Source organism: Larus michahellis, chromosome 16, assembly GCF_964199755.1.
Source record: "Larus michahellis chromosome 16, bLarMic1.1, whole genome shotgun sequence".
Lineage (NCBI taxonomy): Eukaryota > Metazoa > Chordata > Aves > Charadriiformes > Laridae > Larus > Larus michahellis.
Genome location: NC_133911.1, coordinates 9,321,270 through 9,347,719, shown reverse-complemented (window position 1 = coordinate 9,347,719; position 26,450 = coordinate 9,321,270). Strand labels below are relative to the sequence as shown.

The window sequence follows — 26,450 nt, the reverse complement described above, 5'->3', positions numbered from 1 at the left end:
CTTCCCGGGATGCATGAGACCCCGATGGGTTGCACAAAGACCCTCTCCCCACAATGCGCAACACTGTCTCCCCGGGATGTGCAAGACCTTGATGGGATACGTGAGACCCTGATGGGATGCACGAGACCCTCTGCCCGGGATGTGCAAGACCCTGATGGGATTCATGAGACCCTGAGGGGATGCACGAGACCCTCTGCCTGGGATGTGCGAGACCCTGATGGGATTCACGATACCCTGATGGGATGCACGAGACCCTCTGCCCGGGATGTGCGAGACCCTGATGGGATGCGCGAGACCCCGAGGCGACGCATGAGACCCTCTCCCCGGGGTGTGTGAGACCCTGATGGGATGCACGAGACCCTCTCCCCAGGCTGCAGGCAGGGGAGCCAGGGAGAATTCTCCAGGGAAGTCCCTGGGCTCCGTCTCACCGAGGGTTCACCCCCTCCGGCCCCCCAAAATACCCTGTCCCCTCCCCAGGGCCCGCGGCCGCCGCGCAGAGGAACCCAGTCAGCAGCCGGCTGCGCGGTTCTCATATCAGTTTTAATAGCAACATCAGAGTACTAAATATACACAGGGAAATCGGTATAGGGTGGCATTTACAGTGCTTCCAAATACACAGCTTCCAAGTACAGAGACAAATTAAAAACCACTCGGGGAAGAAAACAGTTCTCGCCTGCGCGTCCCCGCGGGCAGCCGGCTCCCCGGCACCCACCGGCACCCACTGCGGCCGCGCCGGGGTGACCGCGGTGCTGAGGGGGCGACGTCCCCGAGAGCACCGCACGCCAAGGTGCCGGGATGTCTCGCGGTGCAGGGTTTTCCCAGGAAAATAAAGGAGTACTCAGTGATGTAAAACCGGTTACAAAGTAAAAGCTGTCTCATGTTAGAAAACGGTTTTTGGCAAAATAAAAATAAAGTGTAAACTTCACTGTACATGTCCTATCAAACAGAAAAAATAAACCCCTCGGAACCTAAAATAGAAGAATCTGGGTCAGAAATCTGTGCCCTTAGTGTACAACTTTGTGCAACATATACTTTTTTCTCAAAGTAAATATTATCTCCACTCGTGACACTATTAAAAATGTACCTACAAACGCTGAGAATAATCCTTAAAAATGTGTGAGAAGCGTTACATGAGATCTGGAGACCAAACCCACGGACTTCTGAAATGGTGGGGGATTTCTTGCTGGTTTTGAAAAAATCGCTTAGAGATTTTATACCTGGTTGAATGAAAATTCCAACCACATTCATCCTGAAATGGGTGGGCTGAGATAGTATATATATATTTTTTTTTTTTTGTTCTATTTTATTTTAATTTTTTTTAATTTTTTTTTTTTACAAAATATATAATATGTGTAGAATATCTACTATTTAACTACCATTTGAGCTGGACTACCTTCCTTCGCAACAAGCTGCCAATGGAGAAGAGGTACCCGAGGTCCGCCCCCCGCACGCTCTCCTGCTGCTGCTGTGACCCCCCGCGGGACACGGGGGCCGGGGGCACCGGGACCCCCCACCGCGGCGCCGGGCTGCCCCTTCCCCCAGCCGGGAAGACAGAGTGAAGGTAAACGATGAGAGGTGGGGAGACGGGCAGCCGCCCCGGACCCGCTCTGCCGGGGACGCCACGGGCAGATGCTGCCCTCGGGACACCCCAGTTTGCAAAAATCAGGGGTGTGGGTCCCAAACGCCGCCAACCCGCCCGCCGCAGCCCCGGGGGAGTGTAAGGCGGTGGCTCGGAGCTGCAGCCCCAAAACAGCTCGAGATGGGCTCATCGCAAGCCGTTCTCCCTCTGGGACGGAGCCCCACGCACCACACGGACACGCCGCGGCACACCCGGGGGAACTACAGCCTTGCGCAGCTCTGACGCGTTCCTTAGTGGCTACTAAGGGGCTAAGAAATCCGTAAAATGAACCGAAAAGAAACAAGCAGCAGCTAGCAGCTAGCTGGAAGTTTACGGCAAAGCAAGGAGCAAAACCTTTTTTTTTTTTTTTTTCTCTTTTTTTTTTTTTCTGCCAAGCTGCCAGATCCACAATGAAAGAAAACACAGCAAAAAGCTCTGTTTTTCCACGGAAAGGGCGCACTGGAAATACAGCTTTGCTAGGCGGTGGTGGGTGCCCGATGCCGTGGCCGGGCTGCTCCCCTGGATTCGCCATACACCCATCGAGCCCCCGGCACGGCACGGCAGCGAGGTGACGGCCCCAGACACGGCACAGTGGCGAGGTGACGGCCCCAGACACGGCAGGGACGTTCACAAGGGATGGATGCTCACCACCTCGCAAGCCGTCACCCGGTTCATCGCAACGCGAACGACGCCTGCCAGCGCACGGGGCTGTATCTCATGGTGGAACATCTCCCGCTGCCCACACAACACCACGGGGCTGGAAAACGGGCTCCGCTACTGAACGACAACAGAAAAACCACTAATTCTCCACACGCGCCCAAGAGCCTTCTGTCCCCGCACAGGAGCAAGACCTGGGCGAGTGGCTCCAGCTCATTCAACGTATCTGGTGGCCCAAGCGTTGGCCAAACCTGCCCCGTTACCGCTGGATAAGCTTTGGGCTGGCTCACGCCAAGGAAACACAACTCCCGCCAGCTCAGGACGAAGCTGTGTGTCCAGCGAAGGGCAGCCATGGAAGGAGCCCGGCTGGAGCCATCGTCCGTGGCTGCCGCGGCCAAAGACCTCGGGGCGAGACGATGTGGGCACAACGTGGCGAAGCTCACGAGGGAACGGGTCTGCAAACACCACGCTCGCCCGCTTTGCCCCGGCGTAAAAGATCTGCTCAATCGGTCTATTCCACTAAAACGGGACTTCACGTTTTCCTTCCTTTCCTTTTTTTTTAGCTTTCATCAATAGTAGGGAACGAAATAACCACAGTTCATTTCTCTTTACTACAAACGCCATCGGGATGCCAGGATCCTGCCTCGTAAATCACCGTGTTTCCAGCTCCGGCCCTTCCCTTCTTCCTTCCCTCCTTCCCTTCCCCCGGCAGTTGTCCCTGTTGGTGTGCTTGGCCTGCACGAGGGGAGGGTTTCTCTGATAAAGTGCAAGTGCTGTTGGTCCTTATAAATAAGGGAAGATTGTGCATCTACTTTTGTTCCCTGGCTCACCGCTCACCCCTCGGTGACCAGGACGTGTCCTTCGGCAGACTATGTGGAAAGCTCATGCAAGTCCTGCCCTCAGAAACCTCCTCCCGTTGTCTGAGGTCAAATTATTTGCCTTTTCTCTCTCTCCCTGACACACACACACATCCCCCTCCTCGCCCCCAGCTCCACGGGGGATTTCCTGTGAGCCGGGTGCTCGGCTTGGGGCAGGGCACCTCTCCATCACCATCACCATCACCATCATCACGTTGCCCATGCCACCCTGCCAGCCCCCAGCCCCACCTGACGAGTCCCCTTCAGGCAGCGGGTTCCATACACGCAGAAATACAGAACGATGCCCCAAACACTCGGGAACGAGGGAGTTGGGATGTATTTCATGATGTCACATTGCAATCGAGATGACGCTGGGAACACCCACAAGAACTGCTGGGTGCAGCCAGCACGCACAAAGAAATCAGATCAACGGGCGAAGCACAACAGAGGCGGCTCCGGGGCGGGAGGGGATGGACGCCAGCCAAGTCCAACAGAGAATCCAAACCCTGGGCCGGCGAGGGGAATTCGCAGGGGCTGCACCATTTACACCAGGAAAACACAAAAGCCCAGCACAGCGAGACGACGGGTCACCCTGGAGCAGCTGCTCCGAGTCCGCGCTCCTTGAGCGGGTTTTGGTGGCTCCGGCAGAGCTGGGGGGGGAGCAGGACCCGGGGTGCCGCCTTGAGCGGGGGCATTGGTGATCCAGATTGATCATCCAGGTTAGCGCTGCTGATCACACCCCGCTGCAGCCCCCCCACGCACAGGAGGCTGCCAGGGCCCCCCGTGGCACCTCGCTGTGTCCCTTTGGACCCCCGGCAGCACCGCTGTGTCCCCCCGCCTCGGGGCAGAGCCAGAGGCACCCCCAGGCACACCCCCCCCGTGTCTCCCCGGGAAGGGAAAAGCTTCACTAACGCCTCAGGGGGTCCCTCCTCCAGCGGGACACCATCCCCCCCGCGGAGGCATCACCGCGGGGAGCCGGACACCAGAGCCCGCCCCGCAGACACCCCTCTGCCCGGCCCCACGGGAAGCTTTGCTCCACCGAAACACCCAAAACAGAGCGAATCTCTGCCCCGCTGCAGCAGTCTGAGGGACCCGGCCATGTTCAACACCCCCAAAACCCAGCCCCGGGGACGCACATCTCTGCTGCCGCCGGTGCCCGCCCAGCTCAGCGCTCACGGGAACCCACCGCCCCAGAAGGAGCAGGTTCCATCATGGACTAAACCTGGCCAGGAGCAACAGGAACCCCCCCTCCTCCTCCTCTCCGGCTGCTGCCGGCAGTGACCCCAGCGCAGAACGCGCCCGAGGCGATGCTTGAGGCTCATCGGAGCCGCTGGGAATGCTGCCGATGCCTCGGGAGAGGTCTGGTTCACGCCTTGGGAGAGGCCTGGTTCAAGCCCACCGGTAACTGTCGGGTCCGGCAAGGAAGACTTCAAGGCAGCTTCCAAAAATTTTGGGAAAAATAAACCGGACTGTACAATTCCATCAGGAAAGGGCAGAAAAGGTACAGAAACAAGAGACTGCACACGTGGCTATGCACAATAACAGAAGTTTCTACTTGTTTTTTGTTTTCTTTTAACTGCACACTCATTATAATAAAGAAATGGAGCTGAATAATTAGTGGATGAGTAGAAATGTGTACCTGGACAATTCTAAAAAACCACTAATACTTACGAAGGGCAGTTTTACAAAAAGAACTGGAGGACTTTGGTCTGAACGCTGCTGTCGTTCCCACCCAGGTAACGCCGAAGGAACCCACCCGAGACCCTCCTGGGGCAGACCCTCGCCCCGAGGCCGCAGTCGGCCGGGAGCCCTCGCCGAGCTTTGCCTTGGCACGACCGACGTGGGCAAGGCCGGGCTTGGAGCGGGGCAGGCGTCGAAGAGCAGAAGCGAAGCGTGGTGAGACCCGGGGCAGGGTGGCAGACCCCAGCCTGCTGCCGCCATCCCCCTCCTGCCCGGCTTTCCAGCGGCACCGGCTCGGAGGGACATGGCACGGCCCCGAGGGCAGCACCCCACTCCATGGAAAGACTTGTCCGGGGGGAACTGCGGGCAGGCTGGCGCGCGTGCCAGGAGCTGGGCGATGGGACGCGTCTCCAGAGCAGCCCACCAAACCGCAGCCAGCGGAACCCTACTTCCCTGGCAAATCCTTGGGCAAAATTCCCTTTTTAGTGCTATTAAATGATCCCCAGGACTGCGGAGAGCCGGCTGCGCCTTCTCCTGCCGCGGCAGACCCAGCCAGGACCACGGGAGCAAAGGAAGAGCCTCCCCGGCGCTCGCTGGCCCGCGGCTGGATCGGGAGGCAGCCGGCTGCTGCCTCTTGTTTCTCACAGGGGCTGAGCAAGCTTTGGTGTCGTGGTCAATTTGGAACCAATTTCTCCAAACGAACTCCCACATCCCACTCCTGCAGTTTGTCTCTTGTGCCACGAGAGGCCCAACCGTTGAAAATCCATGCCTAAAACTCATCCCCAGCCAGCCCCACGGCATCGCGCGTAATAAATACAGCAGGGACCACGTCTCTGCGAAACCAAGGGCAGACGCAGGCTTTGGGGCTTCTTCCTATCGACCTTGGGGACGTACCAGGCTCCGAAAGTTGGGAAATGCCCTTCCCCACAGCCTGGAGCTGCTGCGGGGAGCCAGGGACGCTGCCTGCTGCGAGCTCCCCGCTCGCTTCCCCCTTGCCCGGCCCCACGCTGCAGCCCCCGCTCCCGGGAACACGACGGTGCACAAACACCGGCTCCGACACGGGCTCCCTGGGGAGCGGGAGCGGGATCTCCCCCACGCGGTACCCCGCGCCGGGGAAATGGGGCTGGCGGTGGCCAAACGCCCCGCGAGCAGCGGCAGGAGGGGAGCTCGGCGGCAGCAACGCACTTCGTGGACGTGGCCCAGACGCATCCTTCCAGCCCCTCTCCGTTCTCCTTTCCTCCCAGAGCAGCCTCCGGAGCGCTCCGCCGTCCCTTCCGGAGCTGGAGGAACCCCAGGGCAGCGCCGCCGCGCTCCTCCTCTCCCTGGGGAAGGCTCTGCCCCGCTCCAGCATGGCGCGCGCTGCCACCAGCCCCGGCCGTCCCCACCGCCAGCCCCCGCCGTCCCCACTGCCGCCGTCCAGCCACGTCACCACCACGGGAAACGCACTTCCAAAAAGAACCAAAACTATATATATATATATATGTATACATACATATATATGTTTATACATACACACACACACGTATATATATGTATATATGTCTACCTATATATACACATATAGGTTTGAAAGGCAAGCTGCCAAAGTAGAAAACATCGGTTCACCTAGTTCGTATTATGCGTGTTAAAGAAATGAGACTTTTAGCCCATGACATCTTCTTTAAAAATGAGTATTTAAGATCTTCAAAAATTGCTACAGTACAAAAAGTGTTTGTGTGTGTATATATATATATATATATTTTCTCTCTACATATATCGTATGTATGTATGCGTATGGACCGGAATGAATGACCCCACCAGAAGAGACACCCGACTCGTCCTCCACACCGTTTCTAGGCGTTCTCGACTCGGCTTCGGCTTCTCGCGAAGTCTCTGCATCGGTACATGGCACATAATGGTATTATTGGCACAGGTTCAGAGTCACAGTCCACCGCCAGGCTCCAGGCGCTCGCTCCTTCCCTCTCCGTCCCCCGCCGGTTCCTCCTCCTCCACGGGATTCTTTGCTCACACATTTGTCCTTCTCTTCTCCAAAAAAACGCGCTCTTCGAAAAACGCAGTTACCTATAGGCGTGTTCATTTTTATAAAAATATATTTGGCCCATAGAACGCTGCTCTTTGAGTCTCCTACTGGTAAACAGAAATGGTAGGTACAGGTAACCCATTGTTTTTTTTATATTTTTTACAGGTTCACCAATGGAATCCTGTGAAGGACGAGAAGAAAAACAAAGATTAAATCACGACAGGGAAACGCATCACGACTCGCATCCCCTCTTTGATGTCCCCCAGGAGCCCGGAGGGTCCCCCTCCTCCCACCCAGGCTCAGGGGGGCGAACGCCAGCGGCAACGGGAGCATCCCGGGGGGAGCGGGGTACAGGGAAGTGGGACGTAAGGCTGAGGGATTTGGGTCTCTTCAGTCTGGAAAAAAGACGGCTTGAGGGGGATCTTATCAACGCTGATAAATACTTCAAGGGTGGGTGTCAGGAGGACGGGGCCAGGCTCTTCTCAGTGGTGCCCAGGGACAGGACAAGGGGTAACGGGCACAAACTTGCCCATGGGAAGTTCCATCTCAACACGAGGAGGAACTTCTTTGCTGTGGGGGTGGCAGAGCCCTGGCACAGGCTGCCCAGAGAGGTGGGGGGGTCTCCGTCTCTGGAGACATCCCAACCCCGCCTGGACGCGTTCCTGTGCCACCTGCTGTGGGTGACCCTGCTCCGGCAGAGGTGGGACTGGGTGATCTCCAGAGGGCCCTGCCAACCCTATGATTCTATGTCAGCAACGTCCCCGTCCCCAGCGGACGGGGACTGCTCTGCGTCCCCCCTGGAGAAGCCCCAGCCCTGCCCAGCCCGTTCTCAGCTGTGTTTTGAGGGCAGCCTTTCCGACGGGGATGCTCTTGGCGAGCGGGACTGAGCCCTTACTGCACACTTTCATCTCCTCGGGGCGTTTGGCAAAGCGTGATTTATTTCTGAGCATCCTCGCGCTCTGGAGCTTTAATACTTGGGCTAAGAGCAGCGAGTGCTCTGGCAGATGAGAAGACGATGATGAGTACTAACAAGATTTTCTGAAGTTAAATGCCCTAAAGAAATCAATAGAGAATTGGTTACACATCAAAAACAGAGATCCTATTGAAGTTCTTCTTAAGCTATTTATTTGCCGCCTTCTGAAATATCTCCCCCTACGTAATCTTTAAACCTCCATGCAAAGACAATTACTCCCTATCATTAGCGTGCGGCCACTGGCTCCAGGTGTAGGTGACTCCCTGGACAGCAATCAGCGCGGTAGCACGGTTCCGTGTGCCCGATGCGCGTCCCGCGCACGGGCTGTGGAGGCGGCAGGTACGCACAGCGTGCGCCGGAGCGCTGCCTTCGGAGCGCCCCGATCTACGCCACGACCCCCGACTAGCCCGTTATGAGCACCTAGGGAGGCAATACGCCTTACGCTCATTCAAACGTTCTGCCTTCAACGTTATTTCTAAGCAAGATGCCCAATATACGCCGTCCCCAAGAACGACACTGAAGTCTTAATTAGCGAGACAGATTTTACAGAGCCCTTAATCTCCGGCACCGGGGCTGTGCTGGGACTGCTGTTATTACTCCGAAGACAAGCCTGGATTTTTTATGATGACTCATTATCTGTTAATGTTAATACAAGGCTTTTGCTGTTGTTAGGCAGAACGGGGCCAGCACAGCAGCTGCTCGCCATGTTCAAAGCACGGCGTTGCCACACAACACTGTAAATTTTAACTGCCTTGTGCAACAGCTAGGGTCAGATCAACGTTACCGCACCAGTACGACTTTCAGGTCTCAAATCGCCACTTCCCCAACAGCAATGCCGAACATTTACATAGTTCCGGATGAATACCACTTAACACACGCATTGCAGAATGTAAAATTTATATTGTATTCCAAATAGCCTCTTTGTGCAAAGTAGGTCAGCACTTGATCAACCTTACAGATTTTTGTATAATCTCATTCCATGGGGTTTTTCAGTCAAAGAGAGCGGGATTAAGGACAAGAATAATGCGAAATCTCAAACTTCCTTTTAGAAAGCCCCAAAGCCAGTACAAAACCACACCAGAACTGCCTCGGTTGGCTGTGCTGCCCGGCCAAAGCCACTCGAGCCTTCAGCAAATGTCACCTTTCGCTTTGCAAACGGGCGGCTGCTCCTGTCACCGGCCGGGACCAGGGCATGGAGCGTCCTCCCTCTCATTCCTCCGTGCAGATGATTCTCCGGCGAGTTCCCTGGCACGAATGCCTTCCCCGGCTGCTTTGCTCTTCACCTGAACCAGCCCCGGGTCGGGCGGTTCTGCTGCCAAGAGCTGACATCCATCCCCAACCAGCGCTCCCCCAGCATCCCGGCGGAGTGGATCTGCTGGGAAGCTCCGAGAGCTGCTTCCCGCAGGCGGCATCGCAGGAACCCTCCCCGCTGCTCCTCTCAGCGCGGGATGAACCTGACCCCAGGCAATAACTTCAACATCTGCTTGCCGTGTAGCTGGACGAGTTCCACCGGGTTTCCTGACACCGCGCTGCCTGCAGCTCTCCCGGCTGGGGACCGCTCCGTGGCTCTGTCCCTCGCATCTGCTCCCTGCGGCCGCCCAGCCCGGCCCCGCGCTGTCGTTTGGGCAGCACCGCCGTCGGAACCCGCACCGCGCTGACGGACCGTAACACGGCAAGTCCACACTAAACTCCGACCGGCTCCGCGGTGCTCACCTACCCGAAATGTCCGCGCTCCCTCTCTGCCCTGCCACCCCCGTCCCCCGCCACATCGTCCCTCTTGTGCCTCCAGCTCAGACTCTACCCGGTCACCAGCACTAATTTGCCTATTGGACAGCTAAAAGCTGTGAAGTGCCATCCATTAAAACTTGTAAAGTGGTTTGAGCCTTTCCAAGGAGAGAGGTTTCTGTGGCGGAGAGCGGTGCAGCGTCTGACCCAGAGCAGGGAGAGCCCCCCATCACCCCCAAACCTCACTCCGTCCCCTGCTAACGCCGAGAGAACGGGGCTGGGAAGAGAAAGCCGCACGTAACCGCTCCAGCCGGGGGGCTCCGCGTGCGCTAGAGCATCCTTCCACCCCTGCCGAGGTGCAGCAGGTCACCAGCAACTGTCACCTCCAGGCTACGCTGCTGCTCCGGCGAAAGGCCGGCGGAACACGGCCACCCCTCCCGAGGTGCAGCCCCACGCAGCTCCTTCTCCTTCTCCAGCAGCCTCTCCTCCAGGAACCGGAGCTGGGAAGGCATCCCCCGTCCCCCCGCGCTCACAGCATCTGTCCGGTGACAGCACCGCGACAGGGGACGGTCTACCAGGGAGCTCACCTCAACGCCATCTGCTCTCAGAAGGTTCCACCTTACGCAGCGACATGTGAAATTTGAAATATTCCTGTTGTCTGCGGGCTGTCCCGACTGGCACAGGCGCGTTCACGAACACGCCGTTTGCGTGGGGCTGCAATGCGTCTCTCCACCACAGGCTCCTGGGAAGCTGGGGGGGAGCCGCGCCGACCCCCCCAGGCCGCGGGGCCATCCCTCCTGCTCTCCGTGCCCTGCTGACACCCCCCGCACCACTCCCCGCGCACGGCTGCCATCACCCGGTTTTCGGCACGACGCGCCACCTGTGCACGTGTATTCCAGGAACACCCTGGTACAAACACCCATACGCACGTGTACACATGCGGAGGACAGTTTTTGGATTAATTTTGTTCACATTAATGAAACCAAACACCAGCTGCCAGAACTGTATAAATAATTGAAACATTATTATGGACCTAATGCTCCAGGTACGACTCGGATAGATTTTTCCAGAGCTCGTCGATACGCGTTTTATGGATCCCGTGAAAAGGGGTCAATGAGAATTTCAAGGATTTAGTAAGGCATAATGGACTGGCTTTGGGCTATTTAAAGAAATCTATGGCGATGACCAGGGCACGGTCTTTGGCACGGAGTTCCACAGGACCTCGGGCAGGAGCGGTGGGAATTGCAGAGGCTTCCCATAGCGGACAACGGCTCAGCGCCGCTCAGCCCCCTTCCCCCTACGTCAGGCAGGAGAGCTGCTGATGGCATCCAAGCGTGACTGGCTTGGCTTTTTTGGGGTTTTTTTTGGGTTTTTTAAATCATTTTAAGCCAACGGACAGACATCACAAACTACAAAGCTCACGGTGGAAGGGGCAGAGCGGGTTATTGCCCGTTGCCTCCTAAGCCAACGCCGGCTGGGGAGACCCCGCAGAACCTGTCCCCTTTACCCCCAGCACCAGCCCCCCAGCAGGTACCTTTGCGCTTTGCCCCCCCCACAGCCAGCGGCCGCGGCGAAAGAGTCAGAGAAATAACGAGGGAACATGAACAGATGGGGAGGAAGAGCCTTTTCCCCTTAACAGCAAAGCCCCGGGGGCCCGTGGGCAGCAGAGCCGTGGGGCCGAGGGCTGAGCCCTTGCCCAGCCACCGCCAGCCCCCAGCACAGCCGACAACATCAACTTGTTTTTTTTTTTTCCCCCCTTCCATTCTAATCTAATTATATTTCTGTGTTCAATAGCTGAGCACAATGTTAAACAGGCCGTTCCGAGTGAGCTGCAGTCAGGGAAATTTCATTTATGCTGAATATATGATTCATTACGGCAGGGACTTGGGACACCAATTAATTCACCTGAGCGCCTGGCTCGAGCGGGCGCCGCTGCCCCATGGTAGCTGGCGCGCAGGGAACCCTCACGGCTTCTCCTGCCACCGCTATCACCTGTGCCACCTTCAGAAGCAACACAAGGAGGTGAAAACGGCCCAAACCAGCTCAAAAAAATATGAAAAAAAATTCCCAAATGAGGTACTGTTGAAACCAGTACGACGTCGTTGTACTCCTTTGGTTGCAGCGGCATCCAAGGCGTGAACCCGGCTGCTGGGACCGCGCACACGGGCTGGCACGGTCGGCTCCCACAGGGCGAGGAGGAGGAGGAAGAGGAGGGGGAGGCGGAGGAGGAGGACCCCGGCACCCTCGCAGGGAGCATGGAGGTGTTTATGACAGCAAACATCACCAAGTGAGCTTTCGGGTACCGGTGGAGCGTGCGTGTCGGATGCGTGACCCCAACGGGCTGTCCATCATGCAACGAGAGGTTAATTACAGGTCAGGCCGTATCACGGCAGGGCAATTACGCTCGCGTGCCGAGGTGTCGAGGTGGGCTGGAACCACGAGATCAGGCTGAAATTCACGGCTGCCCCGGGGACCTTTTGCTCCCAAGTCCACATCCATCCCAGTCCCTGCCTTTTAGCTCGGGCCCATCTGTAATTCACCTCCATGGAAAAGCCACGTTGGAACCCACCCTCCCCTCCACGGCGGAAGATGTGTCCGGGCCCCCCCGGGGTGGGTGAGCCACCCTGCTCAGGGACCGACGTCCCAAAAGGAGGATGGCAGCAGGCAGGGGGAGAGCGGCTGCCGGCGGGCAGGGGACGATGGGCAGGGGGACGGTACGTACCAGGAAACAGCCCGATGGCGTCTGCCCTGCCCCCAGAAGTCAAACAGGCTTCGGCCAGTCAGCAGGAGATTTCAAACCATTTCTCAGACACAAAGGCCACGGGAATAAGATGCCGGTCAGAAGACGAGGGTCTGCAGCGAGCAGAAAAAGGGGCTTGCACATGCTGGCACAAAACACACACGGAGCAAGCCGAGGCGGCCTGCTGCAAAAATCAGCTTTTTAAAGAGGAAAAAAAAAAATATCTCTAGAGTGATGCTTTGAATGGGCTTATGGGCCTTGGAAACCAGGTGGTGCAAAGCAGAGAAAGAACGAAGAAAAAGATGGAGTGCGATATTGAATGTCTTTTTCCCCTGTGCACGAGCACCTTCTAATGCAGCCCATGGCCCTGGGGATACCTGACCCCTCCCAGCAGCGGGGCGCCTCCCGCCTGCCGCCCCCCCGTCCCTCCGTCCCCCCACCGCCCAGCAGCAGCGCTGCCCGCGCCGCGGGTCCCGCACGGGGCTGCCGTGCCCATCGTGCCCATCGCCATCACCGGTGCCGCTGGGCTGGACTGGGAACGCCCCGAGGCCAACCGTGCCCCAGAGAGCATCACCCGACGGCAGAGGAGCGACAGAGCCGCGACAGAGCCCTTCCAGCCAGAGCAAGGGCACCCCTGCAGCGCTGGGGTTCAACCAAAAGCAACGCACGCGGACGTTCAACGACATGGTTTGAAAATCCCCACTAATCCTCCGCCTTCCGACACCTGGGGAAACCCTGAGAAATGTGAACCAGCAAAACCCCCACGCGCACGCAGAAGGTGATGGTTAAAAAGATGTCTACTAAGCTGTTGGCTTCCAGGCTTCTGCCCGTGGTGCAGGAGGACGCCAGCTGCGGTGGCGCGCACGCCACGGGCCAGCCGGGCTGCCTGGAGCACGGGCTGCTCGTTTCCTCCCTCGAAACTCTCCTCCTGATTGTTCCTCTGGCTTTGATGGGGGACATGCATTTACCGCCCGGGGAAACTCCGCAGCAGCGCCCGGCGCGAGGGCTGCGGGGGCCGGCCGGGGTGCGGGGTGGTCACTCGCCCACCCTCCCACCCACCTCCTCCCCGCGCGGGCATGGGGCAGGCAGAGCCGGGGCCCCCATCTCTCACAGCCCGCCGCCAGCTGCCATTAAGCCCCCTTGTTAATGCATCATTACTTCACGCCAGACAAACGGTTCATTTGGCTCTCGCCACCCGCTCCTCCATTAATCACCCGGCTCATTCGCAACCCGGCAGCTCTTTCGATGCCACTTAGGAGACAGCACGAACACTGGAAGATGGATCCAGCAGCATTTACGTGCTGGCGGCAGCAGCTGGGAATGGAAAAACGTGTGGTGCCGAAGGCTGCCAGGGCTCGCTGAGCCTCCTCGCCGGGATGAGCGGGCCGGGGGCCGTGCCCACGCTGAGCTACGGGGCGGGCACGCACCCCGGCGGCCTGGAGAGCTGGGGGAAGGCAGCTCCACCATTGTCCCTGTGGAAAAGAGGGGGCAGCGGATCCCCGGAGTGGGATGATGCTCCCCATCCCGCAGGGACCCCACGCCGGCCGCCTCACCTGTTTCCATTGAAGGTTGCTTTATAATCCCCGGGCGAGTGCAACGCTTCCTCCGCGTAGACGGGCACGGGGGTCCGGACGCACTCGTGGGAGCACTGCAGCGTCTCGTTGTAGGCGGTGAAGATGTCGAGGGCGCTGGGCACGCGGGCGGGGGCGAAGTCGGTCAGGTTCTGGCAGCTCTCCTCCTGCTGGTCCAGCTTGCGCTGGTGGCTGTTGCGCCGCGGGCGCCCGCTCTGCGCGCAGCTGGGGCCGGGGCAGAAGAAGGGACATGATGCACCGCGCATCAGCAGGGGAACTCGCATTGTTTTCAGCTAATTATACATTGCTCAACATTAGATTAGAATTCATAGACTCATAGAATCGCTTGGGTGGGAAGGGACCTCAAAGCCCACCCAGTGCCACCCCCTGCCCTGGGCAGGGACACCTCCCACCAGCCCAGGTTGCTCCAAGCCCCGGCCAACCTGGCCTTGAACCCCTCCAGGGATGGGGCAGCCACAGCTTCTCTGGGCAACCTGGGCCAGGGGCTCACCCCCCTCACAGCCAAGAATTTCTTCCCCAGATCTCATCTCAATCTCCCCTCTTCCAGTTTAAAGGCATTCCCCCTCGTCCCATGGCTCCCCTCCCTGCTCCAGAGTCCCTCCCCAGCTTTCCTGGAGCCCCTTTAGGGACTGGAAGGGGCTGGAAGGTCTCCCCGGAGCCTTCTCTTCTCCAGGCTGAACCCCCCCAGCTCTCTCAGCCTGTCCCACAGCAGAGGGGCTCCAGCCCTCCCGGCATCTCCGGGGCCTCCTCTGGACCTGCTCCAACAGCTCCGTGTCCTTCTGCTGTTGGTGCCCCAGCGCTGGAGGCAGCACCGCAGGGGGGTCTCACAGAGCGGAGCAGAGGGGCAGAATCCCCCGCTCGCCCTGCTGGCCACACGCTGGAGGGAAGGGATGCCACCCAGAGGGTGGCTTGAGGTGGGCCCGTGCCAACCCCATGAGGTTCAACAAGGCCAAGCGCAGGGTCCTACACCCGGGTCAGGGCAATGCCAAGCACAGATCCAGGCTGGGCGGAGAATGGCTGGAGAGCAGCCCTGAGGAGAAGGACCTGGGGGTGTTGGGGGGTGAGAAACGCACGCCCCCCACACCCCCCCCCCCCAGCCTGGGCCGCATCAAAAGAAGCTGTTCAGGTACTTCGGAAGGATCACCCACAACCAAGCAGTCATTAGGCTTGCCTTTGTTTTCTTTAAGGATCAAATTTAAATTTTAGATACAAGCTTTTTACCACCCGAGGAATTACTTAGCAAGTCACACATTTATACCTGCAGGAAATGAAAGCCTTTCTTTAAGCGAAAAGACATAGGTGAGAACAATGAAATTAAACCCTTCGCATTTGGGAGGCACCAAAAGGTTTTAATATATGGGGATAAATAGCTCAGGAACGGGTCTGCCAGGGCCGACGCCCCCCTCAGCCGACGGACGGCTGGTGGGACCCTGCTCCCGGTGACCCCGTTGGCTCCGGAGGCTCCAGTGGGATCTGGTGGTTCTCCAACACTCCTGGATCTGCCTAAGTTCTATTCTGCACCGATCACTGTATTATTTTTCCCCCCTTTTTGGCTCCAGCATGAGGTTCCTCGAGCTGGTCTGTGCTCGGCCGGATCGATGGCGTGTACCGCTTACGACCACTATTAGAGAAAAATCCCCAAAGTGCTTTAGAGAGTGTTTTCCACGCTCTTTCATTGAACTACTGCTACGACTGGGGAAGTTTAGTAAAGTAAATCCTGTCTGAGATACAAAACCGAGCATCACCAGTGCCTCCCCGCGGGCTGCCAGCAGAGCAAACTCATCTGCAGGGCAAGTAACTCGGCACTTTGGCCAGCTGAACGCCTCCCTGCACCTCTGCCGAAACTGAGGTGCCTCCCTAGCCCTGCAAAGGGGTTTTCCTCTAATCCTGGGGAGCGAGCAGGATTCTTCATCATCTCATCATCATCCTCCTGGGTGCGGGAATCGATTTGCTGCGGGAATGGATTTGCAGCACCCGGGGACGCGGGGCGGGCAGAGGTGGCCAGGCTGGAGGAGAGGGAGGGAGGGGAGAACCACTGCTGAGCGCGGCAGCTCGCCCACAGCATCGGCCCTATCGCTGCGCCGGCAACGCTGACCTCAAAGTAGGCCACTTTCCCTGGGAAAATAGGTAAAGTCATGAGCGCCTGAAGCGAAACGCTAACCTATTTTGCCATACGCCCAGCCACGCCGACAGAACAAACGGGAGCAAATGAAGCCGGAGCAGAGCAGGAGTGCTCCGGGGGATGAGCACGCTTCAAAGCGGCGGCCCCCGCAGGGGTCGGGAGATGCCCTTCGGTCCCTGGAGGTGTGGGCAAGGTCAGAAAATGCCATCGTCACCTGCTGAGCCAGGCTGGTGATTAAGGAGCGGCGTAAAGCTGCTTAAGGCAGCGGCGGAGGAGGTGCCACCCAGCGCAGGGCAGGTCCCGCGCCCTTGTGGGGACACGTGCCGCGGCCGGACGCAGGGCTCTGACCTCGTCAGGTGGCAGATCCCGGAGCAGCGATGCGCACATGGCCAGGGTCGGGTGGCTGCATCCCACGCGGGACACGTGCTGGCCCCCAAAGCCACCCACTGCCGGCGAGAGGTGGGGCAGCCAGAAGAACCCAGGCGCTTCTGCCGCCCTTGCAGGTTTCAGTACAAAAAAACCACCCCATTTTCTCCCGCAACCCCTTTCCGAAGCCATCCCGGCAGACGCCACGGGCTTTAGTGCTGGAAAGGCACTGCTGTCCCCACCCTGTCCCCATCCCCATGCCACCCCCCCAAGCCAGCCAGACCCAGGAGGGACCTTACCAATTTTTTAAGACAAGAGTTGTTATCAGAGCGGCTATGACCATGATGAGGGACACGGTAATAGTGATTATCTGATGAACCGCCAGACCTGCGGAGAAAAGAAACGAGAGAGAGTGGGGACGGGAGCCACGGGGGAGCCGGGGCGGCGGCGAGCGAAGCCCCCCGTCACGCACAGCCCCCCGTCGCCTCCCCGCCGAGCCCTTCCCCGGCGCGGGGCCGCACGCAGCCCCCGGCAGCGGCGACGCAATCCTCCCTCCTGCCTTACATAAAATAATCTTTAAGCCAGGCTCCTCATTTCCTATCCTCTCAAGTATGTTCCTTGTCAGCCCGAATTAGGCACGAAGAACGGAAGAGATGTGAAGACGTATCCCCTCCGGGACGGAAAGGGAAACTTGAGCGCAGCCTTGCAGTGGGTGCAGGATTAACCAGAGATAATAATTACCGCACTAACTGCTGCTCACTTAGAAGGTCGGGTGGGCTCATTTTCTCGTAATTCACCTTACACAGGGTATAATTTTGGCTCGTGTATCATTCCTAATGAGCAGTTTGGAAACAAAAGCATCTCAATGTACAGTATGTTTGCGATTTTGTGCCGCTTTACAGTTGCAATTTCGTAATGAAATGATTTTCCTGGCTGCAGCCCAAGGATGTGCTATTTTTCACAAGCAGATGTTGCAGCTCCTGATGGATGGTATTTTTAATAAATAAATAAGTGTTAGCACGACAGGAAAATGAGTGGTTTTTTATATATATATATATGTGCACCTGTGCAATGCATGCGTAGAGCTCCCAGCTTGTGCGGGAGCGTGTGGCAAGGAAATTGCTGCTTCTTCCCACCCAAGGGCTGCCGTGCTCAGCTGGAGACAGGGATGCTGGCGGCACCAGGGATGCTGGCGGAGACGGGAATGTCGGCAGAGCCAGGGATGCTGGCAGAGACGGGGATGCTGGTGGGGCCGGGGATGCTGGTGGAGAGGGGGATGCTGTCGGGGCCGGGGATGCTGCTGGAGACAGGGATGCCGGCAGAGCCAGGGATGCCGGCAGAGCCAGGGATGCTGGTGGAGACAGGAATGTCGGCAGAGCCAGGGATGCTGATGGGCCCGGCAATGTCGGCAGAGCCAGGGATGCTGGCAGAGATGGGGATGCTGGTGGGGCCGGGGATGCTGGTGGAGAGGGGGATGCTGCTGGAGACAGGGATGCCGGCAGAGCCAGGGATGCTGGTGGAGACAGGGATGCTGGCGGGGCTGCTCCAGCTGCAGGTCGGGGAGGAGGAGGGCAGTGAACCGGCCGCAGCAGCCGTACGCACACACATCCTCACGGCAGGCTCGTGTGAGACTCTGAGCGGCAGCCCCAGCCCCAGGCTGGGTAATTAGGCCAGACGAGATTTATCGGTGGTATTTTAACGCACGGATCGTGCCGGCTGCTCCGCTGCCTTCTCTCGAAGGACAAAAATTTTGACTCCCTTGAAACTTGTGATCTCGCCTGCCCCTGCTCACCCCCACGCCCCGGGGGTTTCGGTCCCTGCCCACGCTGCCGACAGCACTCATCCCAGGAGAATCGCTGCTGGAGCTGGACCAAGCTGCCTCCTCCCAGGCGTGCAGCGTTCCACGCCTCCCAGCCCACGCACCTCCAAATCCAACCCCCAGAAACACGACGGAAAACGCTTCTGGCCTGGGTAAGAGCGGGAGAAAAGCCGTGCAAGGCTGCCGAGAGGGGAGATGGGAGCTGCTCAGTGCAGGCGCACGCGGAGATGACATCACATGAAGACATCACAGCAAGAGATGACATCACCTTTGGATGGCCCCCTCCAAAGCAGCCTCCCAGCTTTCGGGAGCACAAGCACGCACCACACCACGGCTTGAGGGCTACCCTGGCTTTCATTAGCCCTGCTCGCAGCACGCCTGCCTCAGCGCCACACCTCGCCGCCCGAGCATCCCTGCTCAGGATCCACCACCAACTGGCGTTACCGTGCTGCCCAGGCTGCAGGAGCCAGGCTTCGCTGCCGCCAGCAGCCCCGGGAAGGAGGTGCGGATCCCTTCTCGGGATGCGGAGACCCATAAAACCCCACATTTTGAGCACCGCGAGCAGTCAGCAGCGACATCTTTTTAGGAAGCGCCATGGACTTTGCTGCCAGGATGCATCCCGGGCGTAAATCAAATGCTCGGAAGCGTGAGTCTTGGCAGTTTAATATAATAAAGCCAAGGTCACCTTCGGCAGGTCTGATTCACCAAAGCACGCCCGGTGCCAGGCACTGGGGGAGCGATGGCTCGCGGGGAAGGATTCGCTCCCGGCTCCAGAGCCGACAGCGGGCTGCCGGGAGGGAGCTGCTCGGGAAGGACCGGTGCGAAGGGGCGGGCAGCGATGGCACTCACCGCCAACATAAGAGCAGAAGGGTTTCTGGAAGGAAGCACGTATCCACCGCCTTCTAGTCATTATTGTGCTTTGCCAGCCGACACGCTCTGGGGGAGATCTGGGAGAAGGGCTGGAGAAAAGAGCAGGGATCCCAGCTGGCTTTAAGGACAGGACGTGGTCTGGAGCGGGAGGCGGTGGCAGATGTCAGCCACCACGGACATCGCCAGGGAAGGGGTTTTCTAGAGGCAGGACCGAGGAGAAATAACTTGCCAAAGGCCAGCACTTCTGGAATGCCGACTTTGGATCCTGGCACACTCCCAGCGCCGAGCCGGCAGAAGGCAAGAGCCCCACCAGAACAGAGAGAGGTGCAGAATGCTGCAAACCCCGCGTGTTTTGGGGCTCTTCCTCTGCTCCCCGGCGCAGGCTCCCTCCCCAGGGAGCCATGGGACGGACAGACGGACGGCTGCTCCCCCTCCTGTGCCCCGGCGACGCCGAGCGCAGCGGGATGGGATGCGATGGGATGCGTCAGGGTTATTTTCCTCCCTCGACTCAAGCACCTGTTTTGCAAATGACCCATTTCCTCCATTTACTCCCAATTACACTTCAATTGGTTCATACAGGCTGTGACAAGGCTCCTCGGGAGAGCGGCTGGCACCAGCAGCTGCCAGAACAAAGAGCGGGTCGGGGCAGGCGAACGCCGGGGCTGGGGACGGCGGTGGCAGAGGACGGGGGGACCCGTCCCCCAGCTCCAGCTCCGGGGGGTCTGACGCCAGGGAGCAGCCGATGGGCTTCGTGCCCCCGGGGAGCAGACCTGGCAGGGCTTTGCAGAACCCGTTGATGGCTCTGCGGGCTGCGGGGGCTCCGAAGCGACACCCAGCACCCAGGAGAGACTGGGGAGCCACAGCCACACTACGGCTCCTCGGCTGCTCTGCCCCCGGCTTTCATTTCCCATGGGAATTCAGGGAGAAAATGCCACAAGGCTTCCCACCTCCCCCCGGCAGCCCACCGGCCGAAGGCAAGGCACGGAAAATGACTTCTGGCCCTGCGCTTTGGGTCCCTGGAGGACGGCTGTCGTGACAGGAGCCATGTCCCGACAGACCCGAGGGGGGCAGCCCCCAGTCCCCCGCCGGCGCCCACCCCGGTGCTTCAGTGCCTTTGGACGCCCACCCCAGCCGCATCCTTCCCGTCAATCTTGGAGCAGCTCCCAGTGGGACACCGCCGAAAAAGATAAAAGGAAAGACTCTAAAAATAAAATAAAACCCAGCCCAGTGCCCGATTCCTTTGAAAACAGAAGCGGCGTCAGAAATGAGACCTTCTGCAAAGACGGGAGCGGCGGCAGGGACACGGGAGGACCTAACGATGCAATTAATCCTTGCACTTACATAATGGGAAACGCGCAGGCAGAACAGATTGCAGGTGGCTGAGCGCTGGGAAGGATGGCAGCTCTTGGGAGCAGGACACATGGATTTTAAGAAGGGCTGGATAATTTTAGACTCCATCACATACATAAGTTGCCATATGTACCGGCACAGAAGAAAGTTCCTTTGCATCGCATATTAATTCTGCACCAGAGCCCGGGGGGATTTCAAGGGGATGGGAAATGTTTTTCCCAACCGCATTAACCACGGCAGTGACGGAAAGAGGGAAAGGCACTGGATGGTAGCTGGGATGATTCCCTGGGAAGCCCTACAGCTACCCAGCTACGCTGCGAAAAGACTAACAGGTCTCCATTCTGACTTTGCAAATACATCAGATCCTTTCCTCTAGGCCTTCAAAGAAATACATAGAACCATACGGAGTACAGTCGAACAGAAATATCCGATCTGCAAGAGGAGGTGTTAATGGATGGAGCATCCTGGGAGAGGGGAACATCCCGCGAGGGACGTGCACCACCGGGGGGGGAGAGGCGAGATGAAAGAGAGATGGCTGCAGAGAGCAAAGCATTATTTCAAACACGGCCCTAGGAGCCCAATCTGTCTGGAGGAGAGGGACCTGGAGGATAAAATCAATAGCTCATAAAGCAAAATTACCCTCCTCCTCCTCGGGCGCAGGAAGCCGCCTGCCGAGCCTGTAACTCTCAGGGAAAGCCTGTGCCCCCCAGACGTGGGGCAGGCAGCAGGGAAGGAGCTGGAGGAAGGAATTACCATGGCTCGGGTTTGTTGGCTCATCTCCGCGGCCAACACATCCCACGGCAAAGCTCCGATCCCAGCAAGTTACAGGGCCCGGCGGTCACTTAATTACACGTTAATAACCAGCGAGGAACCAGGCCGCGGGAAGGGCAGAGGCTGGTTCCTGGGATGGGGAGGGATCGCCCGCCCCGGCCCCGGCAGCTGGAAATGCCTCATCTCTGCGAGGGGCTGCGAGCGGCTCCCTCTTACAAGGCTTTTACTAGGCAATTTGACGCAGTGACCATTTAACTCGAGGGTAATTACAGGAGAAGTATTTAATGGAATTGAAAGTGTGTCCAAACCCCTGCGCTTCTGCTAGTGCAGCAGAATTTAATGTGTCGCCTGCCAGGAGGGAAAGCTCTTCAAAAGCGCTCTTTGAACCTTTGGAAATGCTGAAATATTGCTGGGATTTTCCACTCTCGCGCCGTCCGAGCGCGCTCCGCTCTCGCCAGGGACTCGTTGTCCCCTCCGGCGGCGGGACCCAGCCCCAGCATCCCCACAGGCACCGGCCGGGCAAAAACCCGCAAAATGTGACTCCAAATTCCCCAAGTCCAAGGAAAAACCCAATTTTCTCAAAGCAAGCAAACGCCAGGGATATTTTTTTTTAATGTTATTTTAAAGACCATATATTTGCCACCGAGATGAAAGTGCTGGGTTTTGGCCTTTCTGGCCACCTTTTGAAACGGCTCCCGGACAGCTCTGCATCAACAGAATTAATTCCATGAGAAAATCCATTCGAGACTAATGTCTTGCTACTGCAGAAGTGCGCAATGGCAGCGAACAGGAGATATAAGCTCTTAATTAAAAACAAAGAGAACCTCTATCCCCCAAGGCCTTTATTTCAACAGCTCTGGTTAGGGAGACCGTATTTTTCATTTTCCCAATAAAAACAGCTACGAGCCGCAACTCTTTGAAGACCCCCGTCAAGGCCTCTAAGCTGCATAAAATTAAAAAAGGAAAAAACAGCTCCATTTCATTTTGCAGAGTATAATCTTGAGTCACCCTTAGCGGTAGGAAACCAAGAGAGGCCCCGGATACCTGCTACGCCCTGGCCAGGAGGGCAGCGACGGAGCCCCCGAGCCCATGCCCGCGCACGGGATTCCTGCCTTGGTCCTTTCCCCTCCGCCTTCCCGCAGCTCCCAGTTTGACTCCGAATGCCAAAAGAGGGTAAATCTCTTAAATAAGCCAGGACAGCAGGACCGGCACGTGCAGGGTCAGGCCCTAACGCCTCTCCCTCTCGCTCCTCAACCAAAGTGTCGCCTCTAGCCGGGCAGAGACCATCCCAAACCGGCTCCCGGTAACGAGCATTGAAAAGAAACCGGCTTCTGGGAGCGGCTGAAGAGCTTACAGAGAGGGAAACGATGAAAACACAGATGGAATAGTTGCCGTGGCGATTGTTCCTGGCCATGGTCACGCTCAAAGAGTTTTCTTCAACGGCTCAATGTCCAAGCGGCAACCAGTGCCGAGTGGCGTTCCTCAGGGATTGGTACTGGGACCGGTGCTGTTTAACATCTTTGTTGGCGACATGGACAACGGGATCGAGCGCACCCTCAGCAAGTTTGCCGATGACACCAAGGGAAGGGATGCCATCCAGAGGGACCGGGAGAGGCTTGAGGTGGGGCCTTGCCAACCTCATGAAGTTCAACCAGGCCAAGTGCAGGGTCCTGCACCTGGGTCAGGGCAATGCCAAGCACAACTCCAGGCTGGGCGGAGAACGGATTGAGAACAGCCCTGATGAGAAGGATTTGGGGGTGTTAGGGAGTGAGAAGCTCAAGAAGAACCAGCAACGTGCGCTGGCAGCCCAGAAACCCCCCGCAGCCTGGGCTGCATCCCCAGCAGCGTGGGCAGCAGGGCGAGGGGGGGATTCTGCCCCTCTGCTCCGCTCGGGGGGACCCCACCTGCCACGTGGGGCTCAGCATCCCATCCCCATCCCTTCCTCGGCTCCCGCACACCCCGGGCACCGGCACACCTCCACCTGCTCCCAAGCTTCGCGGAGGGGCAGGGGAAACCCGGCTGGACTCGGGAGGCCTTACAGCTTCCCCAGCCGTCAGAAAACGCATCTCACCCCCGGAAGCCTCATCCAGTCGATAAAGCTGCTTTCCGACAGAAAAATTCAATCAGGAGCGTTGTGTGGCCGTTCTGCTGCAACCCCAGCCACAAACGGCCTCTCCCGGGGGGGATCAGCCAGACTTCGCCGTAACACGAACCCTACCGCCGCTTAATAGCTTGTAAGAAAAGTAATTTACTAAAAACAGAAGGGTTAGATAGAGGGGAGGAGATATGGCAGGAGTCTTCGTGAAAAACCTCGCTCCGGCGCAAAGCCGGTTCATCGGCTGGGAACCCGCCGCGGGGCTGCTCCTCCGAGCCCCGCTCCGGCCTCCAAAGCAGAGCTCCGGCCGGCAAAGCCCCTTGGTTTTCCACTTGGTAAATCAGGGCAATCAGCTCCGAAACCCAGCCCAGGCGAGCATTACTCATCCTGAAGTGAAAATGCAGCTCTTCAGCAGAAAAAACACCACCAAGGTTCCTGGAAACCTCCTGGTATTTTGCGTTGGGCTGATGAAAGGAGGAGAATATCCTGCTGCTGCTGCTGAGAAATATCCTTGCCAAGAACGAAGATCCTAGAGGCTTATGCTAAAGACACTGAGACTTATCTTCTCAGGTGTTACAGCAAATATCACCGAGCAATAAATACTTCTGAGAGCAGCAGAGGAGCGTTTCTGGCTCGTTTAGACACACGTGGGTGAAGGCACACAGGCACGCACGGCATCTGCTAATCCCGGGGAGAAACGAGTCCCTCTCCCTCGCCGGAGAGAGCTCAGCTCACGGCCGCGCTCACCCCCTGCTTCAGCCATCCTTCTCCATCCTCAGGGAACACCGCAGCCGACGCACGGCCCCACACGGGATCCTTCGGGACCCTGGGGGACAGGCGACGGGGGGTGCTGGCCCCGGGGATGCCGTCCAGCCCCATTCCCTCCTCTCCGGCCCCCCGTGGCGGCGGCTCCCCATGCCCTGGCACGGCAGATCAAAGCGGCGGCTCCATCCCGACCGCCCGGGGTCTTCTTTTAAACACATTTTATCTTTAATTAATTCCTTTGAAGCCTTTTGCATCCGCTATCTCCTCGCATCCAGCGGCCCCCTCTCCTGAACCCCCTTTCTGAAGGCAGAGTCACCCCCCCAGCGGGGAAGAGAATGTCTCTCTATTATTATTTATTCCCGATACGCTCCTGGCCGGCGGCAGGGATGGAGCGGAGGGTGGGATGGAGCTTCGGCACGGCAGTGCCCGTGCCAACACCCACACAGCCCCTCGCCTCCACCCAGGAGCCCCCCAGACGGCCATCCCGACCCCCATCCCTAGGGATGGAGTGCCCGGGGGGTGCCCCTGCAGCCCCGCTCCCCCCCAGCACGCTGCTCGCACAGCACCACGCCAACCGCGCTGCGTACCGGCGATCAAACCACCATTAAGAGCAGCAGACGACACATAAAGTCTTCTGCCTTATAAAGCACTTAAAGGTTTAATTAAAGACGGCTTTATTCTAATAATACTGAAAGGAGAGCCTCAGACAACCCAGCCAGCGCAATTCATGCCTTCGCCCTGACAGTCTCTGATTCATTCTCCTCTTTTCTTCTTTATTTTGGCTGAGCCCGCGGTACAGGAGGATGCTCTGCCTGGGCGGCAGAGCCCAGCCCGCACGGGCAGCATCAGGCCCCTTCCAGCCCTCGCCTCTTGCAGCACGCTGGAGTTTTAATTATTTCTCTCTTCCTGTGCTCCGCCGTAAAAATGATTATGACAGCCCCCGAAAAAAGGAAGCACGTTTTTGAAAAGCATAAGCATAAACTACGCCTGGGTGAACATATTGCGTCCCCATCTGACTGCCATCAGCACTCCGCCAGGCGCCGGGCGGGCAGAGGTGGCACCGGGACAAACACACCTGGGCTGGGGGTTACCCACAGCACCCCCCCGCCGGCGGCACCCACCAGCTCCCCCCCGTCTTTCTGGGTGCTGCAAGCGACCACCCGTCTGCCTTCCCTCCTGCCCACCCGCAGAGTATCTGCTATCTTTTTTAGGCTTGTTTTTGCTGCTCGTGACTCACGGAGACGTCGTTTCTGGCTTTTTTTTCCCCCTCTCGTTTTCCAGCGCGGAGGAGCCGGGCGAGAGGAAGATCTCCCTGAGCAGGATCGCTTTCAGGCCCGCCCAAGCGAGTGCCGCTGCCTCTGCTGAAGTGCCCCCACCCCACGTGTGCCCCGGGGACCCCCACGGTCCCCCAGCATCACTGGGCGCCCAGGAGCGAGACCCAGGCACCCAGAAGCAAGTCCTTCTCCAGCCATGCCCGGAGGGAAGCGAGGGCATGGCGGGGAATGCAGGACCTTCGTTAGCCCCACAGCACCACCCAATCCATTGGGAATGGCGGTGCCATGATGCGCCGGGGAGCGCAGGAGCCCTGGGGTGACTCTGCCAGCGCTGGGGGTGGCCCCAGCTCCCTTGGGGACCACCCTGACCCTGGGCTGCTGCCGGGCTGAGCTGAGGGACCGCAAGCCGGGCGAGCAGCATCCTCCCTGCCCAGCCTCCCAGCACCGCGGCGCCGCGCAGGACGAGGGCTTGCGATGCTCGCTGAGGCAAATAAGAAGTACAGACGAGTTACCTCATCCTCATTTGTAGCCATATGTTTTTCCCAGCAGAGAACAAACGCTTCCAGCCGCTAAGGCTTATACAACAGAGAGGAGCCGGGCGTGAGAAATGCACAGCCTGGCACGGGCGCATCGCCAGCAACACCGGCGCGGGCTCGGCCGGTGCTTTGGGACGGCTGGGCTCCCGGCACGCTGGTCCCCAGGAGCTGCAGGGGCTCGGCACGACCCGCCGGGAGCGTGCCAGGGATCTCCCGGGCACCCGTCACCGTCAGGAAAAGCGGATCTGGAGCTCAGGCGCTTTTCAATTTAGGGTGGACGGGCCAAAATTAAAAAGGTCCTTTAGCCCCGGGAAGGAGTTTATCGTATTCACCACTCGGCGAAAAGAAGCTAATTAGCAAAAACTCCCATCCCGGAAAAAGCCCCTAATGAGAGCTAAGAACCGGCAGATTAAAGCCGTGGCCCCTCGGGATGCTGACGGGGACGGCGGCGGCTGTGGCTCTGCCGGCTGGGGATGGCAGCGGCGGCAGAGCAGCGGCGGGAAGGCGGGCAGCACGGGCGGGAACGTGGGCAGCATCACCATCAGGAACGCGGGCAGCATCACTGCCTCATCCTCGCCTAAACGAGGCGTCCCACAGCACATGCCCGGGGCCATCCTCCC

General features: G+C 58.5%; 1 protein-coding gene across 1 annotated transcript in view; it reads right to left on the bottom strand.

The window, feature by feature from the left end:
- Positions 1 to 521: 521 nt before the first annotated feature.
- The window catches only part of AJAP1 (adherens junctions associated protein 1), a 44,626-nt gene continuing 18,697 nt past the window's right edge, over positions 522 to 26,450 (bottom strand). Inside the window, exons 3-6 of the mRNA XM_074560395.1 lie at positions 16,650 to 16,737; positions 13,824 to 14,066; positions 12,253 to 12,383; positions 522 to 7,013 (exon numbers count right to left, since the gene is read on the bottom strand). Of these exons, the coding sequence (XP_074416496.1) occupies positions 12,311 to 12,383; positions 13,824 to 14,066; positions 16,650 to 16,737 (404 nt within the window). The 3' untranslated portion in view covers positions 522 to 7,013; positions 12,253 to 12,310. The remainder of the gene's footprint in view (positions 7,014 to 12,252; positions 12,384 to 13,823; positions 14,067 to 16,649; positions 16,738 to 26,450) is intronic.